This window comes from Heteronotia binoei, chromosome 15 (genome assembly GCF_032191835.1).
Source record: "Heteronotia binoei isolate CCM8104 ecotype False Entrance Well chromosome 15, APGP_CSIRO_Hbin_v1, whole genome shotgun sequence".
Classification (NCBI taxonomy): domain Eukaryota; kingdom Metazoa; phylum Chordata; class Lepidosauria; order Squamata; family Gekkonidae; genus Heteronotia; species Heteronotia binoei.
This window is the reverse complement of record NC_083237.1, coordinates 5,893,455-5,914,608: the sequence shown is the minus strand read 5'-3', so window position 1 is coordinate 5,914,608 and position 21,154 is coordinate 5,893,455. Positions and strand designations below refer to the sequence as shown.

The window sequence follows — 21,154 nt, the reverse complement described above, 5'->3', positions numbered from 1 at the left end:
GAGAGCAAGAAGGAAGGAAGGAAGGCAAATAGACGGAGGGAGGGAGAATGAGATGGAAAGAAAGCCACTTTAACTTTTAATGCATTCTCCAAGCTGCCAGGTGGTTTGGCTTGGAGAGGTGATTTAAAGAGAGAAATGCCTTCTCTAAGTTGACAGATGGGGCGGTGGGGACTTCAAGAGCCACACAATATGTGTGAAAGAGCCACATGTGGCTCCCGAGCCATAGTTTGGCCACCCCTGCTTTGTAGTGTGCTGTAATTCTGCTATTCCAGGCATTGTGAGCAGTTCCCCCCTTAAGTAGAGGGGAGGGGGCCAGCCCAGCAGCTGTCGCTGTCCTCCAACAAAAGCCTGGTGGAACGTCTCTGCTTTGCAGGCCCTGCGGAATTGTAAAAGATCCCGTAGGGCCCTGGTCCCTTCCGGCAAAGCATTCCGCCAGATCAGGGCCAGGACTGAAAAAGTCTTGGGCCTCGTTGAGGACAGCCGGACCTCTGTAGGGCTGGAGGTCACCAGTAGATTTTGACCGGTAGTGCTCTTTCAGGGACACAGTGGAGGAGGCGGTCCCGTAGATACGTTGGTCCCAGACCACTCAAGGCCTTTAAGGTCATAACCAGAACCTTGAATCTAACTCGGTACTCGATCGGAAGATAACATCTCAGCCACTCGTTTGACGGAGTGTGCGTGGAGCCCCACCTCCCTATACCTTCAGGATGTTTGTAGATGGTGGTGATGTCCTCGCGTCTGTGGGAGCCCACGGCCTTGGTGCTGATCAGATGGCCAATGGCCTTCTCCTCCACATAGACGATCTTGAAGCTGCCGTCAGATTGGCGCTGCCAGTACACCTTATCACTGTTCACCTGCAGAGGGAACCAAAGAAACGGTCAGCAGTGCCCCTCTCCATTTTCCCAAAGGAGAACTCTAGCTACCAAGGCTCAGCTGAGGAGAACTCTAGCTACCAAGGCCCGGCTGAGGGGAACTCTAGCTACCAAGGCTCGGCTGAGGAGAACTCTAGCTACCAAGGCTCGGCTGAGGAGAACTCTAGCTACCAAGGCTCGGCTGAGGGGAACTCTAGCTACCAAGGCCCGGCTGAGGGGAACTCTAGCTACCAAGGCCCGGCTGAGGGGAACTCTAGCTACCAAGGCCCGGCTGAGGGGAACTCTAGCTACCAAGGCTCGGCTGAGGGGAACTCTAGCTACCAAGGCCCGGCTGAGGGGAACTCTAGCTACCAAGGCCCGGCTGAGGGGAACTCTAGCTACCAAGGCCCGGCTGAGGGGAACTCTAGCTACCAAGGCCCGGCTGAGGGGAACTCTAGCTACCAAGGCCCGGCTGAGGGGAACTCTAGCTACCAAGGCCCGGCTGAGGGGAACTCTAGCTACCAAGGCCCGGCTGAGGGGAACTCTAGCTACCAAGGCCCGGCTGAGGGGAACTCTAGCTACCAAGGCCCGGCTGAGGGGAACTCTAGCTACCAAGGCCCGGCTGAGGGGAACTCTAGCTACCAAGGCCCGGCTGAGGGGAACTCTAGCTACCAAGGCTCGGTTGAGGGGAACTCTAGCTACCAAGGCTCAGCTGAGGGGAACTCTAGCTACCAAGGCCCGGCTGAGGGGAACTCTAGCTACCAAGGCCCGGCTGAGGGGAACTCTAGCTACCAAGGCCCGGCTGAGGGGAACTCTAGCTACCAAGGCTCGGCTGAGGGGAACTCTAGCTACCAAGGCTCGGCTGAGGGGAACTCTAGCTACCAAGGCTCGGCTGAGGGGAACTCTAGCTACCAAGGCTCGGCTGAGGGGAACTCTAGCTACCAAGGCCCGGCTGAGGGGAACTCTAGCTACCAAGGCTCGGCTGAGCTGGGAATCCTGCAGGAACAATGTCTGCTTTCAACCAGGAGCTGTCCCAGGTCCTGAAGGATGATGAAGAAGAAGAGGTTTAAACCCCACCCTTCTCTCTGAATCAGAGTCTCAGAGCGGCTTACAATCTCCTTTGTCTTCTTCCCCCTGAGCAGACACCCCGTGAATAGTGTTCCCTCTAAGCTGAGTTAGTGTGAGCTAGCTCACAGTTTTTCAGCTTCTGGCTCACAAATTTTTGTCTTCGCTCAGGAAAAAGGGCCCCACAGCAAACGAATTGATGCATCAGCTCACAGCTTTAATGCCAGTAGCTCATGAAGCAAATTTTTTGCTCACAAGACTCCATAGCTTAGAGGGAACATTGCCCTTGAGGTGGGTGGGGCTGAGAGAGCTCTCACCTAAGCTGCTCTTTCAGGACAACTCTTGCGAGAGCTATGGCTGACCCAAGGCCATTCCAGCAGGCAAACCCGGTTCTCTCAGTTAAGAGTCCGTGCACGTAACCACTACACCAAACTGGATCTGCCCATGGCAGAGAAGGTCGCCCCCAGGAAGGGCTGCAAAGGACTGTATTCCGATAATGTCCCCATGAGACCGATTATCTCAGCTTACCTCAGCAAAGCAGAAGGAGCAATCGTACTTCATGTAGACCAACCCATTCTTGATGGCCTCAACAGAACAAGGTCCACAGCAGAAGATGCCTACAGGGGAAAGAAGGAAGAGCAGGAAGAAGATCAGAACTGGAAGGTGTACAGAGCTGTGTGAGAGAATACAGTCTCCACACCAATTTTGGGAGCGGCCAGTGGTATTCTGTTGACCTGAGGGGTTCCGGGCAACATGATTTCAAGTAAGCCAAGATCAAAATTAAGAACGTGCAGTAGACAACATTGTAGAGGGTAATATTCCTTTTACCCCGGAATCAATCCTTTTGAATTATGATAATGCATGGGATGGAGAAAGTAGAGAAAGAAGTCCTTTTCTCCCTTTCTCACAATACAAGAACTCGTGGGCATTCGATGAAATTGCTGAGCAGACAGGTTAAAACGGATAAAAGGAAATCCTTCTTCACCCAAAGGGTGATGGACATGTGGAATTCACTGCCACAGGAGGTGGTGGCAGCCACAAGCATAGCCACCTTCAAGAGGGGTTTAGATAAAAATATAGAGCAGAGGTCCATTAGTGGCTATTAGCCACAGTGTGTGTTGTGTGTGTATATATATATATACACTTTTTTTGGCCCCTGTGTGACACAGAGTGTTGTACTGGATGGGCCACTGGCCTGATCCAACAGGGCTTCTCTTATGTTCTTATGTGACACAGAGTGTTGGACTGGATGGGCCATTGGCCTGATCCAACATGGCTTCTCTCTCTTATGTTCTTATGTGACACAGAGTGTTGGACTGGGTGGGCCATTGGCCTGATCTAACATGGCTTCTCTTATGTTCTTATGTAATTACTGGCCAAATTTAAAACTTTCTCCAGTAAAAAAAGAATTGGCAACTCTATTGCTCATGGCAGCTCCTACAAAACAACAATGGATGTCTAAAGTATGGGAAATAGCGGCATTAGATAAACTAGCCATACAGAGAAGGGTAAATGATACCACAGAAAGAAAACAATTTTATTGAAAAATGGTTCCCATTTTTTAATTACATCAACTTAAAAAAAGAATTTGAAAAATGTATTTCAAAAAAGTACATAAACTCATATTATTGAAGCTTTTTATATATAATATAGTATAGTGAAAGATAATACGTTTGAAATATGAACTGTAAACGCAAAACTACGAATTAATAGAAGACTGTAAGAGTGCTCTTATCAATATTGTTTTATGTATATTACATGTATTTATTTTTGTTGTTTATTTTGTTTACTGTTTGCAGATATTTTTTGGAAAAATTAATAAAAATTTAAGTATCAAAAAAAAGAGAACGTGATTGGTGGTTGAGTGCCAAGCCCTATCTTTTTTTTTGACAAACCCTGTGTTGCAGCCATTTCCCCAGAATTTTCTGGGAAATGGCTCACAAAAGTTATTCGTGATATTTGGAACGTTCTTGTTCTAAGGAAGCCTGAAGTTTTTCTGCTTAATCACATCGAAAACGTTTCAGTTACTTGTAGAGAACCGTCGCTAAATTTATCGGCGGTGGCAAGAAATATTTCCGCTAGATGCCGGAAGACCCAGATACTTCCTAATTAAAAAGAATGGCTGTTAAATGAGACTCAGCAAACGGTAAAATTAAGTGTGCTGCGATGTTTTGGAAAACATAAAATAAGAAGAAACTTGGCAGCCTTTCATTAGATATTTAAATTGAGTGGTGGGGTACTGCATAAAGTAGTGTCTTTTGTTAGAAAGGAAGGCATGTTAGCTGATTTTCAAACTGAATATTGTTTTGCACAATTATAGCATGACAAATGGATTAAGGAAGCAAACAAATAGAGTAAGGCTGCAGTCCAAAGTCAGCATTTCTATAGCGCTACGTAGGGTCATACTGGCTTTTCACATCGCCTGATCTTCGCATCACCTGATCCTCATTGGTTTAATAGCTGTATTACCACCCTTGGCCATCTGCAGAGGGGGCGCTATAGCTCAACCAATATCAGCCCCGCAGTTTACTTGACTCAAAAAGAGCCAGGGAGAAAGGTAGTTTCAGAGGGTTTAGTCATGTTGGTCTGCAGCAGGGGTGGCCAAACTGTGGTTCGGGAGGCTCTTCCACACATATTGTGTGGCTCTTGAAGCCCCCACTGCCCCATTCGCTGGCTTGGAGAAGGCATTTGTCTCTTCTTCAAGCCAAGCCGGCTGGCAGCTTGGACAATGCATTTAAAATTAAAGTTACTTTCTTTCCACCTCCACCTCCCTCCCCCCATCTAGTTGGTGCCTGCCCGCCTGCATTGTGGCTCTCAAGCATCTGATGCTCAGGTCTTGCGGCTCTCAAACTTCTGACCTTTATTCTATGTGGCTCTTACACTAAGCAAGTTTGGCCGCCCCTGGGCTACAGGAAAAGAGCTAAATTCAAGTCCATTTTGCACCTCAGAGACCAACACAATTTTGGAGGCATAAGCTTTTCAGTCTGAAAGCTCCCCTCAGGAGAAAATTCCCTACGGTCACCCCTTCACCTGAGATCCACGAGGCCTTAAGAACATAAGAGAAGCCATGTTGGATCAGGCCAATGGTCCATCCAGTCCAACACTCTGTGTCACACAATGGCCAATATATATATATTTTAATATATATATTTAATATATCAGTGGCTAATAGCCACTGATGGACCTCTGCTCCATATTTTTATCTAACCCCCTCCTAAGCTGGCTATGCTTGTAGCCGCCGCCACCTCCTGTGGCAGTGAATTCCACATGTTAATCACCCTTTGGGTGAAGAAGTACTTCCTTTTATCCGTTTTAACCTGACTGCTCAGCAATTTCATGGAATGCCCACGAGTTCTTGTATTGTGAGAAAGGGAGAAAAGGACTTCTTTCTCTACTTTCTCCATCCCATGCATCATCTTGTAAACCTCGCTCATGTCACCCTGCAGTCGACGTTTCTCCAAGCTAAAGAGCCCCAAGCGTTTCAACCTTTCTTCATAGGGAAAGTGTTCCAACCCTTTATTCATTCTAGTTGCCCTTTTCTGCTCTGCCTTCTTCCTTTATCCCCTATCTTCCCTGGCCTCCACTACCGTATGGGACATCCCTCCCCAACGTACCACTGCTTGACTCTTGAGGAGTAGCATCCACCACCTGCCAGCCGTCAAACCCTGAAGGCAGATCGGGACGTTTCATCCAGCAGTCGTTCCAGACATGGAAATTCCTGCAACGGGGTTCAGAAGAGAAGGCTCGGGTCAGGCAGATGCCATGTTGACTCTGGTCTCCACCCCCACCATATCAGTATGGCGCCCCCGCCACGAAAGCCAGGCCGCATCCCCTCACCAGACGGAGTCAGCATTCAGATGCTCCAAGGGCTTCATGTTCTCGTCAAAGTAGATGTCCATGGTGAGGCTGACGTCGGTGTCGTGGGCCGAGTTGTAGTTTGTGACCGTCCGTGTGGCGATGCCCAGGCAACGCAGCACTGGGGGGAGGGGAAAGAGCATTAGCAGGGAGAAGAAGACGAAGATATTGGATTTATATCCCGTCCTCCACTCCGAAGAGTCTCAGAGCGGCTCACAATCTCCTTTCCCTTCCTCCCCCACAACAGACACCCTGTGAGGTAGATGAAGATATTCGATTTATATCCCGCCCTCCACTCCGAAGAGTCTCAGAGCGGCTCACAATCTCCTTTCCCTTCCTCCCCCACAACAGACACCCTGTGAGGTAGATGAAGATACTGGATTTATATCCCACTCTCCACTCCGAAGAGTCTCAGAGCGGCTCACAATCTCCTTTACCTTCCTCCCCCACAACAGACACCCTGTGAGGTAGATGAAGATACTGGATTTATATCCCACTCTCCACTCCGAAGAGTCTCAGAGCGGCTCACAATCTCCTTTACCTTCCTCCCCCACAACAGACACCCTGCGAGGTGGGTGGGACTGAGAGGGCTCTCCCAGCAGCTGCTCTTTCAAGGACAACCTCTGCTAGAGCTATGGCTGACCAAGGCCATTCTAGCAGCTGCAGGTGGAGGAGTGGGGAATCAAACCCGGTTCTCCCAGGTAAGAGTTCGCGCACTTAACCACAACACCAAACTGGCTCTCATCTTCCACCTCCACATCTTCCCAATTGGCTGCCGTTCCTCCCAGTTTTGTGTCATATCAGAGTTTGGGACTCTCATTCCCAACATTGGCAAAGAATGCTGATATGAACTGATACCCATCGGCAAGCCCAAACAAAGAGTGAACTGAGAGTTCAATGTCTCTCTTTTTTTCCTTGTGAAAGGCCACCCAGTTAGGGTTGCCAACTGAGTTGGAAATTCCTGGAGGGTTTTTTTTGGGGTGGTGGTGGTGGTGGAACTCAGCAGGGCTTTTTTTGGTAGGAAAAAAAGGAAACTCGTTTGCATATTAAGCCACACCCCCTGACACCAAGCCAGCCGTTCTTGCTCAAAAAAAGCCCTGGATCTCAGCAGGCTATAATGCCTCAGAGTCCACCCTCCAAAGCAGCCGTTTCTTCCAGGATAACTCATCCCCGCACCTTTGAAATCAGCTGCAATTCCAGGCGATCTGGCAGCTGGGAACCCAAAACGGAGCGCACAAGCTTGTGTTTTGGATCACCTTTGTTACCTCTTAGCAGGGATGGAATTCTAGCAGGAGCTTCTTTGCATATTAGGCCACACCCCCTGATGTAGCCAATCCTCCAAGAGCTTGGAATTCTAGCAGGAGCTCCTTTGGCTATTAGGCCACACGCCCCTGATGTAGCCAATCCTCCAAGAGCTTCCAGGGCTCTTTTTTGTAAGCTCTTGGAGGATTGGCTACATCGGGGTGTGTGGCCTAATATGCAAAAGTGCTCCTGCTAGAATTCCAAGCTCTTGGAGGATTGGCTACATCAGGGGTGTGTGGCCTAATATGCACAGGAGCCCCTGCTAGAATTCCAAGCTCTTGGAGGATTGGCTACATCAGGGGTGTGTGGCCTAATATGCAAAAGAGCCCCTGCTAGAATTCCAAGCTCTTGGAGGATTGGCTACATCAGGGGTGTGTGGCCTAATATGCAAAGGAGCTCCTGCTAGAATTCCAAGCTCTTGGAGGATTGGCTACATCAGGGGTGTGTGGCCTAATATGCAAAGGAGCACCTGCTAGAATTCCAAGCTCTTGGAGGATTGGCTACATCAGAGGGGTGTGGGGCCTAATATGCAAAAGAGCCCCTGCTAGAATTCCAAGCTCTTGGAGGATTGGCTACATCAGGGGGGTGGGGCCTAATATGCAAAGGAGCCCCTGCTAGAATTCCAAGCTCTTGGAGGATTGGCTACATCAGGGGTGTGTGGCCTAATATGCAAAGGAGCCCCTGCTAGAATTCCAAGCTCTTGGAGGATTGGCTACATCAGAGGGGTGTGGCCTAATATGCAAAGGACCTCCTACTAGAATTCCACCCCCGCCTCTTCGCTTCTTCTTGGGTTTCTCTCATCCTCCCTTTCCCTCCCTCTCCCCCTGCCTTCCCTCCTTTCCACTGGATCTGTTCCCCCCTCCCTTCTCCCTCCCCTGGCCGGCTCCCAGCTACCTGAAGTCACAACTCCAGCAAAGACCCAGCACTGTCCGTACAGCACGGGGTAGCCCGTCTGGTGATATTTCAGGAGGATGTCCCGGCTGCCCACCCAGGCCGAGGGGTTGGTGCCGCGGGAATAGTCGCCCGTCCAGTTTCCCACCAGGACCCCATTGTCGTCCAAAGAGTTGACCTGCGAGAGAGAGGAAATATTAAATGGCCTGGTTAGCCGCAGGGAAAAGCGAACCGTTCTGAAAAGCCGCAGAGCAAAAAAAAAAAAAAACTTGCATTCCCCCAGTTTGCCTCTCTGGATTGGTTTTGCCGCAATAGGTTTACTCGTCTGACCCCCTGATCGCATTTGCTCCTTAACAACAACAACAACAAAAAGTTTTGTCTCCTCCCACTTATTTATTTATTTATTTTATTTCTATCCCGCCCTCCCCGCCGAAACGGGCTCAGGGCCGCTCACAACATAAAATCACTACAAGCAGTTAACACAATGCATATTATACATTACACATTTTATAAAATTACTCATTCCATAATCAAAACAATCAAAATTAGTTCGGTGCTAAAACTCTTGATGTTATGCATTTTCAGTGACAACGGTGTCCTTCAGTTTGGTGTAGTGGTTAAGTGTGCGGACTCTTATCTGGGAGAACCGGGTTTGATTCCCCACTCCTCCACTTGCAGCTGCTGGAATGGCCTTGGGTCAGCCATAGCTCTGGCAAAGGTTGTCCTTGAAAGGGCAGCTGCTGTGAGAGCCCTCTCCAGCCCCACCCACCTCACAGGGTGTCTATTGTGGGGGAGGAAGGTAAAGGAGATTGTGAGCCACTCTGAGACTCTTCGGAGTGGAGGGCGGGATATAAATCCAATATCTTCATCTACCTCACAGGGTGTCTGTTGTGGGGGAGGAAGGGAAAGGAGATTGTGAGCCACTCTGAGACTCTTCGGAGTGGAGGGCGGGATATAAATCCAATATCTTCATCTTCATCTTCTTTTCTACAATATAGGCTCCATGTCAGCTGAAAGCCAGCCAGAAGAGAGTGATTTTGCAGGCCTTGCGGAACTGAGCAAGGTTCCACAAGGCCCTCACTTCTTCTGGCAGTTGATTCCACCAGTGGGGGGCTGCGATCGAGAAGGCCCTTTCTCTGGTGACTTTTAACTTGGCCTCCTCCGGCCCGGGGATTACCAATAAATTTTGGGATCCAGATCGAAGTACCTTCTGGGGAACATAAGACTGGCACCAGCCACTGAGGGCTGAAAAACAGGAATGTGAAGAATAGAATAGAATCATAGAGTTGGAAGGGACTTCCAGGGCCATCTAGTCCAGTTCCCTGCACAGTGCAGGACATTTACAAATGCCTCCTCCACCACACACACACACCCAGGGATCCCTTGCCCAGGAGATGACAAAAACCTCCAGTATTCCTGGCCAAACTGGCCTGGGAAAAAATTACTTCCTGACTCCAAAGTGCCAATCAGTATTTCATAGAATCATAGAGTTGGAAGGTACCTCTAAGGTCCTCTAGTCCAACCCCCCGCACAATGCAGGAAACTTACAAATACCTCCCCCTAAATTCACAGGATCTTCATTGCTGTCAGATGGCCCTCTAGTCTCTGTTTGAAAACCTCCAAGGAAGGAGAGCCCACCACCTCCCAAGGAGGAAGCCTGTTCCACTGAGGAATCGTTCTAATGGTCAGGAAGTTCTTCCTAATGTTGAGCCGGAAACTCTTTTGATTTAATTTCAACCCCTTGGTTCTGGTCCTACCTTCTGGGGCCACAGAAAACAATTCTGCACCATCCTCTATAGGACAGCCCTTCAAGTACTTGAAGATGGTGATCCTATCACCTCTCAGCTGCCTCCTCTCCAGGCTAAACATCCCCAGCTCCTTCAACCTTTCCTCATAGGACTTGGTCTCCAGACCCCTTTGAACCCAAGTCTCTTAAGCCCAAGGTTGTTTTTTTGTTTTGTTTTTTAGCAGGAATGCAATTCTGGCTGCCTTGGCATCAGGGTGTGTGGCTTAATATGCAAATGCAGGGCTATCTATCTATCTATCTATCTATCTATCTATCTATCTATCTATCTATCTATCTATCTATCATCTATCTATCTATCTATCTATCTATCTATCTATCTATCTATCTATCTATCTATCTATCTATCTATCTATCATCTATCTACCTATCATCTATCTATCTATCATCTATCTATCTATCTATCTATCTATCTATCTATCTATCTATCTATCTATCTATCATCTATCTATCATCTATCTATCTAATGTATATAGATATCAATAGATAGACAGATGATAGATGGTAGACAGACAGATAGATAGATGATAGAGAGACAGACAGACTGATAGACAGACAGACAGACATAGATGATAGATAGACGATAGATAGATAGATGATAGATAGATAGATAGATAGATAGATAGATAGATAGATAGATAGATAGATAGATAGATAGATATCAGATAAAAGATTTCCAAAGTTTTATTCAGGATATGAGCTTTTGTGTGCATGCACACTTTGTCAAATAAAACTTGGTCGGTCTTAAAGATGCTATTGGACTCTAACTTCACTTACAACCAGGGCGTTTTTTTTTAAGCAGGAACTCCTTTGCATATGAGGCCACACCCCCTGATGCAGCCGATCCTCCAAGAGCATACAGTTCCTGTAATAAGAGCCCTGTAAGCTCCAGGAGGATTGGCTACATCACAGGGGTGTGGCCCAATATGCAAAAGAGCTCCTGCTACAAAAAAAGCCCTGCTTCTAACAGTGAGAAGTCCCCAGTCTCAGAATTGCCTGGAAGCTGCATCTTTCTGTCAGAAACCCAACACTGTAAGACAGTGAACTCTGCGCATGTTCAGAGATGCATGCTCACGTTCATGTTCATTGCTCCATTCCCAAACTGGGCCCTGACTTCACACGAGCTGAGCAGGTTACATTTCATGAGTTTGCTGAGAGTTATTTATTATGGCAGAGTAGAGATTTGAAACTGGGTCTCCCAGATAGGAGTGGAATTTTAGCAGGAGCTCCTTTGCATATTAGGCCACGCCCCCTGATGTAGCCAATCCTCCAAGAGCTTGGAATTCTAGCAGGGGCTCCTTTGCATATTAGGCCACACACCCCTGATGTAGCCAATCCTCCAAGAGCTTGGAATTCTAGCAGGGGCTCCTTTGCATATTAGGCCACGCCCCCTGATGTAGCCAATCCTCCAAGAGCTTGGAATTCTAGCAGGGGCTCCTTTGCATATTAGGCCACACACCCCTGATGTAGCCAATCCTCCAAGAGCTTGGAATTCTAGCAGGGGCTCCTTTGCATATTAGGCCACGCCCCCTGATGTAGCCAATCCTCCAAGAGCTTGGAATTCTAGCAGGGGCTCCTTTGCATATTAGGCCACACACCCCTGATGTAGCCAATCCTCCAAGAGCTTGGAATTCTAGCAGGGGCTCCTTTGCATATTAGGTCACACCCCTCTGATGTAGCCACTCCTCCAAGAGCTTCTAGCAGGAGCTCCTTTGCATATTAGGCCACACACCCCTGATGTAGCCAATCCTCCAAGAGCTTACAAAAAAGAGCCTTGTAAGCGCTTGGAGGATTGGCTACATCAGGGGTGTGTGGCCTAATATGCAAAGGAGCCCCTGCTAGAATTCCAAGCTCTTGGAGGATTGGCTACATCAGGGGTGTGTGGCCTAATATGCCAAGGAGCTCCTGCTAGAATTCCATCCCTGCTGACCTGTAACCACTATACACCGTGCTGGGTCTCCAGTCACATCTAGGGAACGACCAACACAGTTAGCAGCCAGACTCTCTTCATTATTACGCATAAGTAAGTTCAGCAGAAGCCCATGGGACTGCTTCACAAGTAAGGGCGAACGGGATCGTGGCCCTGCTCATTACGGTAATGTGTAGGTAAGAGCTGATAGATAGAGATGTTAACATTCACCTGACCTTGTAGGACAGGCTCAACCAGCCAGGCTGCTGAATATTTCCAGCACGACGTGGCAGGAAGTTCCACGGGTTAACCAGAAATTATGGAGGCATGGTTCACTGCCCTTGCTGTGGCTCGCTTTTCAGCTTGCCACCCCGTGATTCATTTGCTTCGTTTATACCTTGCTTTCCTTCCCAATAAGGACCCGAAGCAATAAACAACTTTCTCTCCCTTTCATCCCCACAACGACCCTGCGAGGGAGGCGAGGCAGAGAGTATGTGACCGGTCCAAGGTCGTCCAGCAAGCTTCCATGCCAGAGCGGGAATTTGAAGCTGGATCTTCCAAATCGAACACTCTCCCCCTTACAACCCCTGCTGGCTCTCAGCATGCCTGGTGGCAGCTGCTACTGGCACTGTAGAAGAGAGGGGCTCGTCCCTTTGTCCTCGTAGGCTACAACAGACACCCAGCACATTTGGTGTAGTGGTTGTTAGGACACTAGAGGCTAGAGGGCCACCTGACAGCAATGAAGTTCCTGCGAACTTAGGGGGAGGTGTTTGTGAGTTTCCTGCATTGTGCAGGGGGTTGGACTAGATGACCCTGGAGGTCTCTTCCAACTCTAGGATTCTATGATTCTAACTTCCTGGCCGTTCGAGCGGTTCCTCAGTGGAACAGGCTTCCTCCTCGGGAGGTGGTGGGCTCTCCTTCCTTGGAGGTTTTGAAACAAAGGCTAGAGGGCCACCTGATAGCGATGAAGATTCTGTGGATTTAGGGGGAGGTGTTTGTGAGTTTCCTGCATTGGGCAGGGGGTTGGAGTAGATGACCCTGGAGGTCCCTTCCAACTCTAGGATTCTAACTTCCTGACCATTCAAGCGGTTCCTCAGTGGAACAGGCTTCCTCCCTCAGGAGGTGGTGGGCTCTCCTTCCTTGGAGATTTTTCAACAGAGGCTAGATGGCCATCTGACAGCAATGAGGATCCTCCTGTGAATTTTGGGGAAAGTGTTTGTGAGTTTCCAGCATTGTGCAGGGGGTTGGACTAGATGACCCTGGAGGTCCCTTCCAACTCTAGGATTCTATGAACAGGCTTTCTCGGGAGGTGGTGGGCTCTCCTTCCTTGGAGGTTTTTAAACAGAGGCTGGATGGCCATCTGACAGCAATGAAGATCCTGTGAATTTAGGGGGAGGGATTTGTGAGTTCCCTGCATTGTGCAAGGGGTTGGACTAGATGACCCCGGAGGTCCCTTCCAACTCTAGGATTCTGTGACTCTACGATTTTATCTGTTCTGCTATGAATCTCACAGAGTGGGCCCACGACTGGCTCTTACGGGCAGGGACGTTGCCAGGGCAAAGCGGGACCACCCTGACTCCTTGAGTGCTGAGAGATGGCTAGATTGAAGGATAAGGCGGAGCAGGTTTTGCGGATGAGAGTGTCCCAGCGGGAGGGCCTGGGCAGGGTGGTTGCCCCTAGTTGGGGTCTCACCATGGCAGAGACAACGCGGGAGACCATGATGGGGTCTCCACGGCTCGTGTGAGGCATCCCTCGACGGTCCAACATGTAAAGGCAGGCGTCCAGAACACCCTTGTCGAACTGTGGGGAGAAGAGAAAGGACATCATTGGGTGGGGGGGAAAGCTCTCCAAGTCATCCTATCATCAATATGCATCCCGCAACACACACACGCTCTGCAGGCTTTGGGCAATTCCTGAGCCCAAACTGGCAAAAGCTGCATCCATACCTGGGCAGCAAAATGTCACGAAGTCCCTGGAATTACCTTCTGAGCTCCTGCAGAAACGCAGCAATGTCTCCGCTGCTCTTCTAACTGCAGTGATAATAGCGCCACCAAGTGGCAGATGCAGAAAATTCCACACAACGCCCTGCAAGGCACTTGGGTGCAACTCCGAGACTTCTGCTCGCTGCTCTTTGAAAGAAGACAGACTAGCCCTTCTCCCCCCACCCCCCGCTTTCTGAGCCTGTGGGCACCTCTGGAATTTGGACACAAAGTGGCAGGCTCAACCGCAAAATGGCTGCCGCAGGAGGCGGAGCCTGCCACAAAATGCCAGAGAATGAGGTCACTCTTCCTTATGGTGTGGGGGCAGCTGAGATTGAAGCACAGCCAATGAGATCTCCAGTGACCAGTCAGAAGACCTGCTGGGCCAAACCCCCAGCCGCTTTCTAAAAACGCTTCAGGGGCACCAGTAAATGTGCCACGCCAGGCATTATGGCCCCTGTGGGCACCACACTGGAGAGGCCCTCAGATGAATATGTAAATGGCTCAAAAGAGGGAGAAACTCATCATTGGAGGTCTTTGTGGGGAGGGCTATGTGGATGAGAAGCGCGAAGAGACCCGCTTGGCTCCAATGGTGCCTCTCTTTCACTGCAGTTGGACGTCAAGTTCCAACGTATGATCTGTGTTTCTTTCATGTAGTTTCTGGAACGTGTGAGTAGAATGCTTAGTCTGTGGCGGAGTCAAAAGTTAACCTGTTTGGCCTCCTAGGAGCTGGGAAACATTTCAGTACCAAAGTCGTTACTCCCTCTCTTGGATGTTTCGTTGAAAGCTTAGTAGTGAAGGTGTGTGTGTGACCTAAAGCCACGACATTTCAACGGTCTTCGCGCCCTAAGTTCAGGCGTGCTTTTAACGACCATTGCAAGGGTATATAATCTGAACCTGTACATTTGCGTTATCGCTTTCAACACTACTTGGCAACAAGTCAGTGTGCCCTGACTTACAATCAATGCTTATCCAATAACACGGAGAGTCATAAGAATATAAGAACATAAGAGAAGCCATGTTGGATCAGGCCAAGGGCCCATCCAGTCCAACACTCTGTGTCACTTAAGAACATAAGAGAAGCCATGTTGGATCAGGCCAATGGCCCATCCAGTCCAACACTCTGTGTCACACAGTGGCCAAAATAGATACACACTGTGGCTAAGAGCCACTGATGGACCTCTGCTCCATATTTTTATCCAATCCCCTCTTGAAGCTATGCTTGTAGCCGCCACCACCACCAGTGGCAGTGAATTCCACATGTTAATCACCCTTTGGGTGAAGAAGGACTTCCTTTTATCCGTTTTAACCTGACTGCTCAGCAATTTCATGGAGTGCCCATGAGTTCTTGTATCATGAGAAAGGGAGAAAAGTACTTCTTTTCTCTGCCTTCTCTATCCCATGCATAATCTTGTAAACCTCTATCATATCATCCCGCAGTCGACATTTCTCCAAGCTAAAGAGCCCCAAGCGCTTTAACCTTTCTTCATAGGGAAAGTGTTCCAAACCTTTAATCATTCTAGTTGCCCTTTTCCGGACTTTTTCCAATGCTATAATATCCTTTTTGAGGTGCGGTGACCAGAATTGTACACAGTACTCCAAATGAGACCGCACCATCGATTTATACAGGGGCATTATGATACTGGCTGATTTGGTTTCAATTCCCGCCCTAATAATTCCCAGCATGGCATTGGCCTTTTTTTATTGAATGGACAGTGGAAACTTGACATAGCAGGCTGGCTTATAGCCTGGGTAGGGAGGGGGCTAACCCAGGGCACTGCTGTCATGAGCCCCCTCCCCTGAGTTGCCGCTCGTGCAGCTTAATCTAGCTTTGCTGAAAGCTCTGAGAGGACCTACCTGCCCATAATTCCACGTCCGCTCCCCAATCTGCGACTCGGTCCCGTAGTAGATGCGCCCCGATTCATTCAGCACGTACTCCTCCAGAGTGCTGGTCTGCGGCATGTAAACGGGGTCCTCTGAGGGACAGAGGAAGAGCAGAGAGGGTGAGTTTCGGGGGTGGGGGCAGCTGAATATTCTTCATCAGGACATAAGAGATGCCATGTTGGATCAGACCAATGGCCCATCCAGTCCAACACTGTGTCACATAAGAACATAAGAGAAGCCATGTTGGATCACAGTCCAACACTCTGTGTCACATAAGAACATAAGAGAAGCCATGTTGGATCAGGCCAATGGCCCATCCAGTCCAACACTCTGTGTTACATAAGAACATAAGAGAAGCCATGTTGGATCAGGCCAATGGCCCATCCAGTCCAACACTCTGTGTCACATAAGAACGTAAGAGAAGCTGTGTTGGATCAGGCCAATGGCCCACCCAACCCAACACTCTGTGTCACATAAGAACATAAGAGGAGCCATGTTGGATCAGGCCAATGGCCCATCCAGTTCAACACTCTGTGTCACACAGTGGCCAAAAAAACTCCAAGTGCCATCAGGAAGTCCACCAGTGGGGCCAGGACACTAGAAGCCCTCCAACTGTTGCCCCTCCAGCACCCAGAATACAGAGCATCACTGCCCCAGACAGAGAGTTCCAACAATATAGTGTGGCTAATAGCCACTGATGGACCTCTGCTCCAGATGCTTATCCAATCCCCTCTTGAAGCTGGCTATGCTTGTAGCCACCGTCACCTCCTGTAGCAGTGAATTCCACGTGTTAATCACCCTTTGGGTGAAGAAGGACTTCCTTTTATCCATTTAAACCGACTGCTCAGCAATTTCATTGCGTGTCCACGAGTTCTCGTATTGTGAGAAAGGGAGAAAAGTAGTTCTTTCTCAGATTCTCTATCCCATGCATAATCTTGTCAACCTCTATCATGTCACCCCGCAGTCGACGTTTCTCCAAGCTAAAGAGCCCCAAGCGTTTTAACCTTTCTTCGTAGGGAAAGTGTTCCAACCCTTTAATTATTCTAGCTGCCATTTTCTGCACTTTCCCCAATGCTATAATATCTTTTTTGAGGTGCGGTGACCAGAATTGTACACAGTACTCCAAACGAGGCCGCACTGTCGATTCATACAGGGGTATTAGGATACTGGCTGATTTGTTTTCAATTCCCTTCCTAATAATTCCCAGCATGGCGTTGGCCTTTTTTATTGCAGTCGCACACGGTCTCAACATTTTCAGTGAGTTATCTACCACGACCCCAAACTCTCTCTCTTGGTCAGTCTCCCACTCCAGAGCTGGCAAGCTGGTTTCCCTCATGACTTAGGGCTGTCGGCTGTGGGCTGAGAAGCACCTGGAGATTTGGGAGGGGTTGGAGCCCAATGAGGGTGGGGCTTGGCAGAACCCCTCAGCCAGGCAAAGCAGCCATTTCCTCCAGGAGGAGAGAGCGCTGTAATACTGGGAGATCTCCAGCCACTACCTGGAGACCTTCACCCAGGGGTGGAATTCTAGCACGAGCTCCTTTGCATATTAGACCACACACCCCTGATGCAGCCAATCCTCTTGGAGCTTACAGTAGGTCCCGTACTATGAACCCTGTAAGCTCTTGGATTGGCTACATTAGGGGTGTGTGGCATAATATGCAGTGGAGTTCCTGCTAGAATTCCACCCCTGCCATCACCAAGAGAATCACGGAAGTACGTGAGAAGAGTCTTGTCAATTTCTCAATGAAATATAAGCATGGACCTGCTGTCAAAAGCATCCGATGTTACTGTAGACTAAGTCACTGTTTCCTAGAGATGTAAAATTTCCAGAAATTTTGAAGCTCCGGAAAAAAACCAGAAAATTTCGTAAGCATGAACCTGCTGTCAAAAGCATCCGATGTTACTGTCGACTAAGTCACTGTTTCCTAGAGATGTAAAATTTCCAGAAATTTTGAAGCTTCCGGAAAAAAATGGAAATTTTTGGAAAAATTGAAGAAAATGCTACATTAGCACTTCTTTTTTTCTTTTCCAGCTTCAAAGTCATTCTGTTACTTTAGGAACATAAAATATGACTATGGACAACTTTACTTGGCATGAAATTATCACAACTAGCATATTAAAAATATAGTGTAGCCAAACAATTATTACAAACAGAATTTACTTTTTAAATAATATTTATTTGTAATTGTAACAAATGGAGCAACACTCTCCTGAACTGTTTATGTAGAACAGACAAAAATCCCCATCCACAAAACAATTGTTAAAAATCCAGAAGTAACAATTATTCATATTTCCTCTCAATGAATTGCCACGACCTAAGACTTGCTTGTCCTCAGTGTGCAGAAATTAGAATAATCTTAATACATATTCTTAAGAAAAAATTTGGAAAATATTTGAACACCTTGTCTTAAAATATTTTATTCATCAATTAGCCGCCCTGAGCCTGCCTTTGGTGGGGGAGGGCAGGATACAAAAATAAAATAATAATAATAATAATAATAATAATAATAATAACAACAACAACAACAACAACAACAACAACAATAATAATAATAATAATAATAATAATAATAATAATTATTATTATTATTATTATTTTAAAATAAAACATCCATAGTCACTTTCTTTTCTTCTCAATTTTACCAATTTTTCGAAAAACAAAAACAAAGAAAGGCTTCAGGAAAAAAACGGAAACCCCCCGGTTTTTCCCCAAATTTTTCTGTTTTTTTTCCGGGCCTTCCCATCTCTAGTGTTTCCCAAACGGCTTTATCGAAGAGGGACCATCCAAAGTCCGTCTCATTCCAATCAGGACAGCCAAGTCTAATGCCCTCGTGTAGAGAAAATTCTCCTACTGAAGGAGTCTGTGACCGATTTCCCAAAGCAGCAAAAAAGATCCTCTAGAAACCAGTGTCTGTTTGTCTGGCGAAAAAGGTGATGCGAGTTCCACTCCCGGGGCAGCTAGTGTGAAATCCGAAGAGAGCCCCGCGGAGAAGAGGAGGTGAGAACGGCATAAGGCTAGTGGGGAATCCGTCAGACTGTACAAGCGCTTTACAGAAAGAACAAGGAGCGGAAAGGAAGACACAATTGTATGGAGATTGGGAAATGGATGCGCTTTGTAAGTTTTTATGAGCTTTCATAGGACTTTTCATTCTAAGGACTTTGGATCTGAATTTTCATAACTTGGCTTTGCGATTCTGTAAAGCTTGCCTATTCTGCATTTCTTGTACCGGAGGGAGTTATTCGTCACGGCCGTCTCTTGCGGTTTGACCACCTGGAGACTTGGCAGCCCTCTCCACACACCTAAGAAGGGAGGCCAATCCTTCATCCATCCGTTGAAGGGCTTTTGCAAACACTCTTCAAAAGCGCCACCCAAATTCCTGCCCGTTTCTGCCTCGGCATTCTCAAACAGCTCCCCTCCCAAGGAGCACTTGAGAGTCCTGGCGAGGACACGGACAATATGTTTGTCCTCTTTCTCTCTCGCACCACTCCCCGGGCCTGCCCGTTTGCCTTTTCCAGCTCTCTCTGAGCGCCAGGGGAATTGTTTACTTTGGTTCCGTATCCAGCATATTTGGGGGGAGATAACAGCATTTTGCTTCCCCACCCTGGGACCTGCCTTTTCCTGTCCCTCAGAGGTCAGGGAGAAAGCAGGGATGGGGCTGTGGGACCAAGATAAGATTGTGTGGGGGCGGGGGGAGGTCTTGGGGCCTGGAACACCCTACTGTGCCTCGCCAATTCGCTTCCAGAAGCTACAGAGGTGGGAAAAATTCGCTTCCAGAAGCTACAGAGGTGGGAAAAGTTCATCCTATCTGAGAACACAAAGAAAGGTAGCCACAATCTTCTGCCCTATCCAGTGGTGATTTATCACTTCTGGAGTGGAGAGGAAGACTGGAGTCTTTAGGGGACAGAAGCCAAATTCGGAATAATGTTTTTTTTCCGGTGTTTTTTCCAAGCTAACCCCAGTGGCGGACTGGGGGTGTTAAGCAGCCTCATAGATGAACATATGAAGCTGCCTCATACTGAATCAGACCCTCGGTTCATCAAAGTCAGTATTGTCTACTCAGACTGGCAGCAGCTAAGGTTTTTCACACCTATTTGCCTGGACCCTTTTTAGTTGGAGATGCCAGGGATTGAACCTGGGACCTTCTGCTTCCCAAGCAGATGCTCTACCACTGAGCCACCATCCCTCCCCAAACATATGAACACATGAAGCTGGCTTCTACTGAATCAGACGCTGGGTCCATCCAAGTCAGTCTTGTCTACTCAGACTGGCAGCGGCTCTCCAGGGTTTCAAGCTGAGGTTTTCCACACCTCTTTGCCTGGACCCTTTTTAGTTGGAGATGCCGGGGATTGAACCTGGGACCTTCTGCTTACCAAGCAGATGCTCTACCACTGAGCCACTGTCCCTCCCCTTAAGTCAGTACTGTCTACTCAGACTGGCAGCGGCTCTCCAGGGTCTTAAGCTGAGGTTTTCCACACCTCTTTGCCTGGACCATTTTTAGTTGGAGATGCTGGGGATTGAACCTGGGACCTTCTGCTTCCCAAGCAGATGCTCTACCACTGAGCCACCATCCCTCCCCAAACATATGAACACATGAAGCTGGCTTCTACTGAATCAGACCCTGGGTCCATCCAAGTCAGTCTCGTCTACTCAAACTGGCAGCGGCTCTCCAGGGTCTCAAGCTGAGGTTTTCCACACCTCTTTGCCTGGACCCTTTTTTCGTTGGAGATGCCGGGGATTGAACCTGCGACCTTCCACTTACCAGGCAGATGCTCTACCACTGAGCCACTGTCCCTCCCCTAGAAAAGGCTGAGAACATATATGTATGAACATATGAAGCTGCCTTAAACTGAATCAGACCCTGGGCCCATCAAAGCCAGTATTGTCTACTCAGACTGGCAGCGGCTCTCCAGGGTTTCAAGCTGAGGTTTTCCACGCCTCTTTGCCTGGGACCCTTTTTAGTTGGAGTTGCCGGGGATTGAACCTGGGACCTCCTGCTTACCAAGCAGATGCTCTACTGCTGAGCCACCATCCCTCCCCTGACCAGCAGTGGCTCTCCAGGGTCTCAAGCTGATGTTTTTCATGCCTATTTGCCTGGACCCTTTTTAGTTGGAGATGCTGGGGATTGAACCTGGGACCTTCTGCTTGCCAAGCAGATGCTCTACCACTGAGCCACCATCCCCCCCAGCCTCAGAATGTGCTGAATCAAGTGGCCCCTGCAGTGTGGGCATCAACAGGGCTGCGGGGTCTGTTCAGCCCAGACTTGTGATATGGCAAGAATGCCAACGGGTGTCAGCTTGCCCAGAACCACAGGCGCTTCTGGGTCCAGCTGGATCCCCGCCATCAGCAGCCCACCCAATGAGGACATTCCCAGCAAGCGAAATGTCTAGTTTGTCCCTGGTTAATTTCTGGCTCTGATAGAATGTCCCGATTACGTTTTTGATTATGCTGTATCTAATCTCAGCCGTAGGAGAGTGTCATGGGATCTTAAACAGGACGGGGCCAGAGCAGCGGTCTCTGGTGAGTCTCTTTGTGCAAACAGCTGTCTGTTTCCTTTCAGATAGGGCCCAGCGAAAACGAAGCCTCACCATTGTCAGTGGAAGAGTTTGGCATGCG

General features: G+C 48.5%; 1 protein-coding gene across 1 annotated transcript in view; it reads right to left on the bottom strand.

The window, feature by feature from the left end:
• Nucleotides 1–21,154, bottom strand: part of TGM1 (transglutaminase 1) — an 87,208-nt gene that overhangs the window by 8,687 nt on the left and 57,367 nt on the right. The window contains exons 5-11 of the mRNA XM_060256310.1: nucleotides 15,514–15,632; nucleotides 13,370–13,477; nucleotides 7,968–8,142; nucleotides 5,754–5,892; nucleotides 5,531–5,634; nucleotides 2,445–2,533; nucleotides 701–854 (exon numbers count right to left, since the gene is read on the bottom strand). Coding sequence (XP_060112293.1) covers nucleotides 701–854; nucleotides 2,445–2,533; nucleotides 5,531–5,634; nucleotides 5,754–5,892; nucleotides 7,968–8,142; nucleotides 13,370–13,477; nucleotides 15,514–15,632 — 888 coding nt within the window. The remainder of the gene's footprint in view (nucleotides 1–700; nucleotides 855–2,444; nucleotides 2,534–5,530; nucleotides 5,635–5,753; nucleotides 5,893–7,967; nucleotides 8,143–13,369; nucleotides 13,478–15,513; nucleotides 15,633–21,154) is intronic.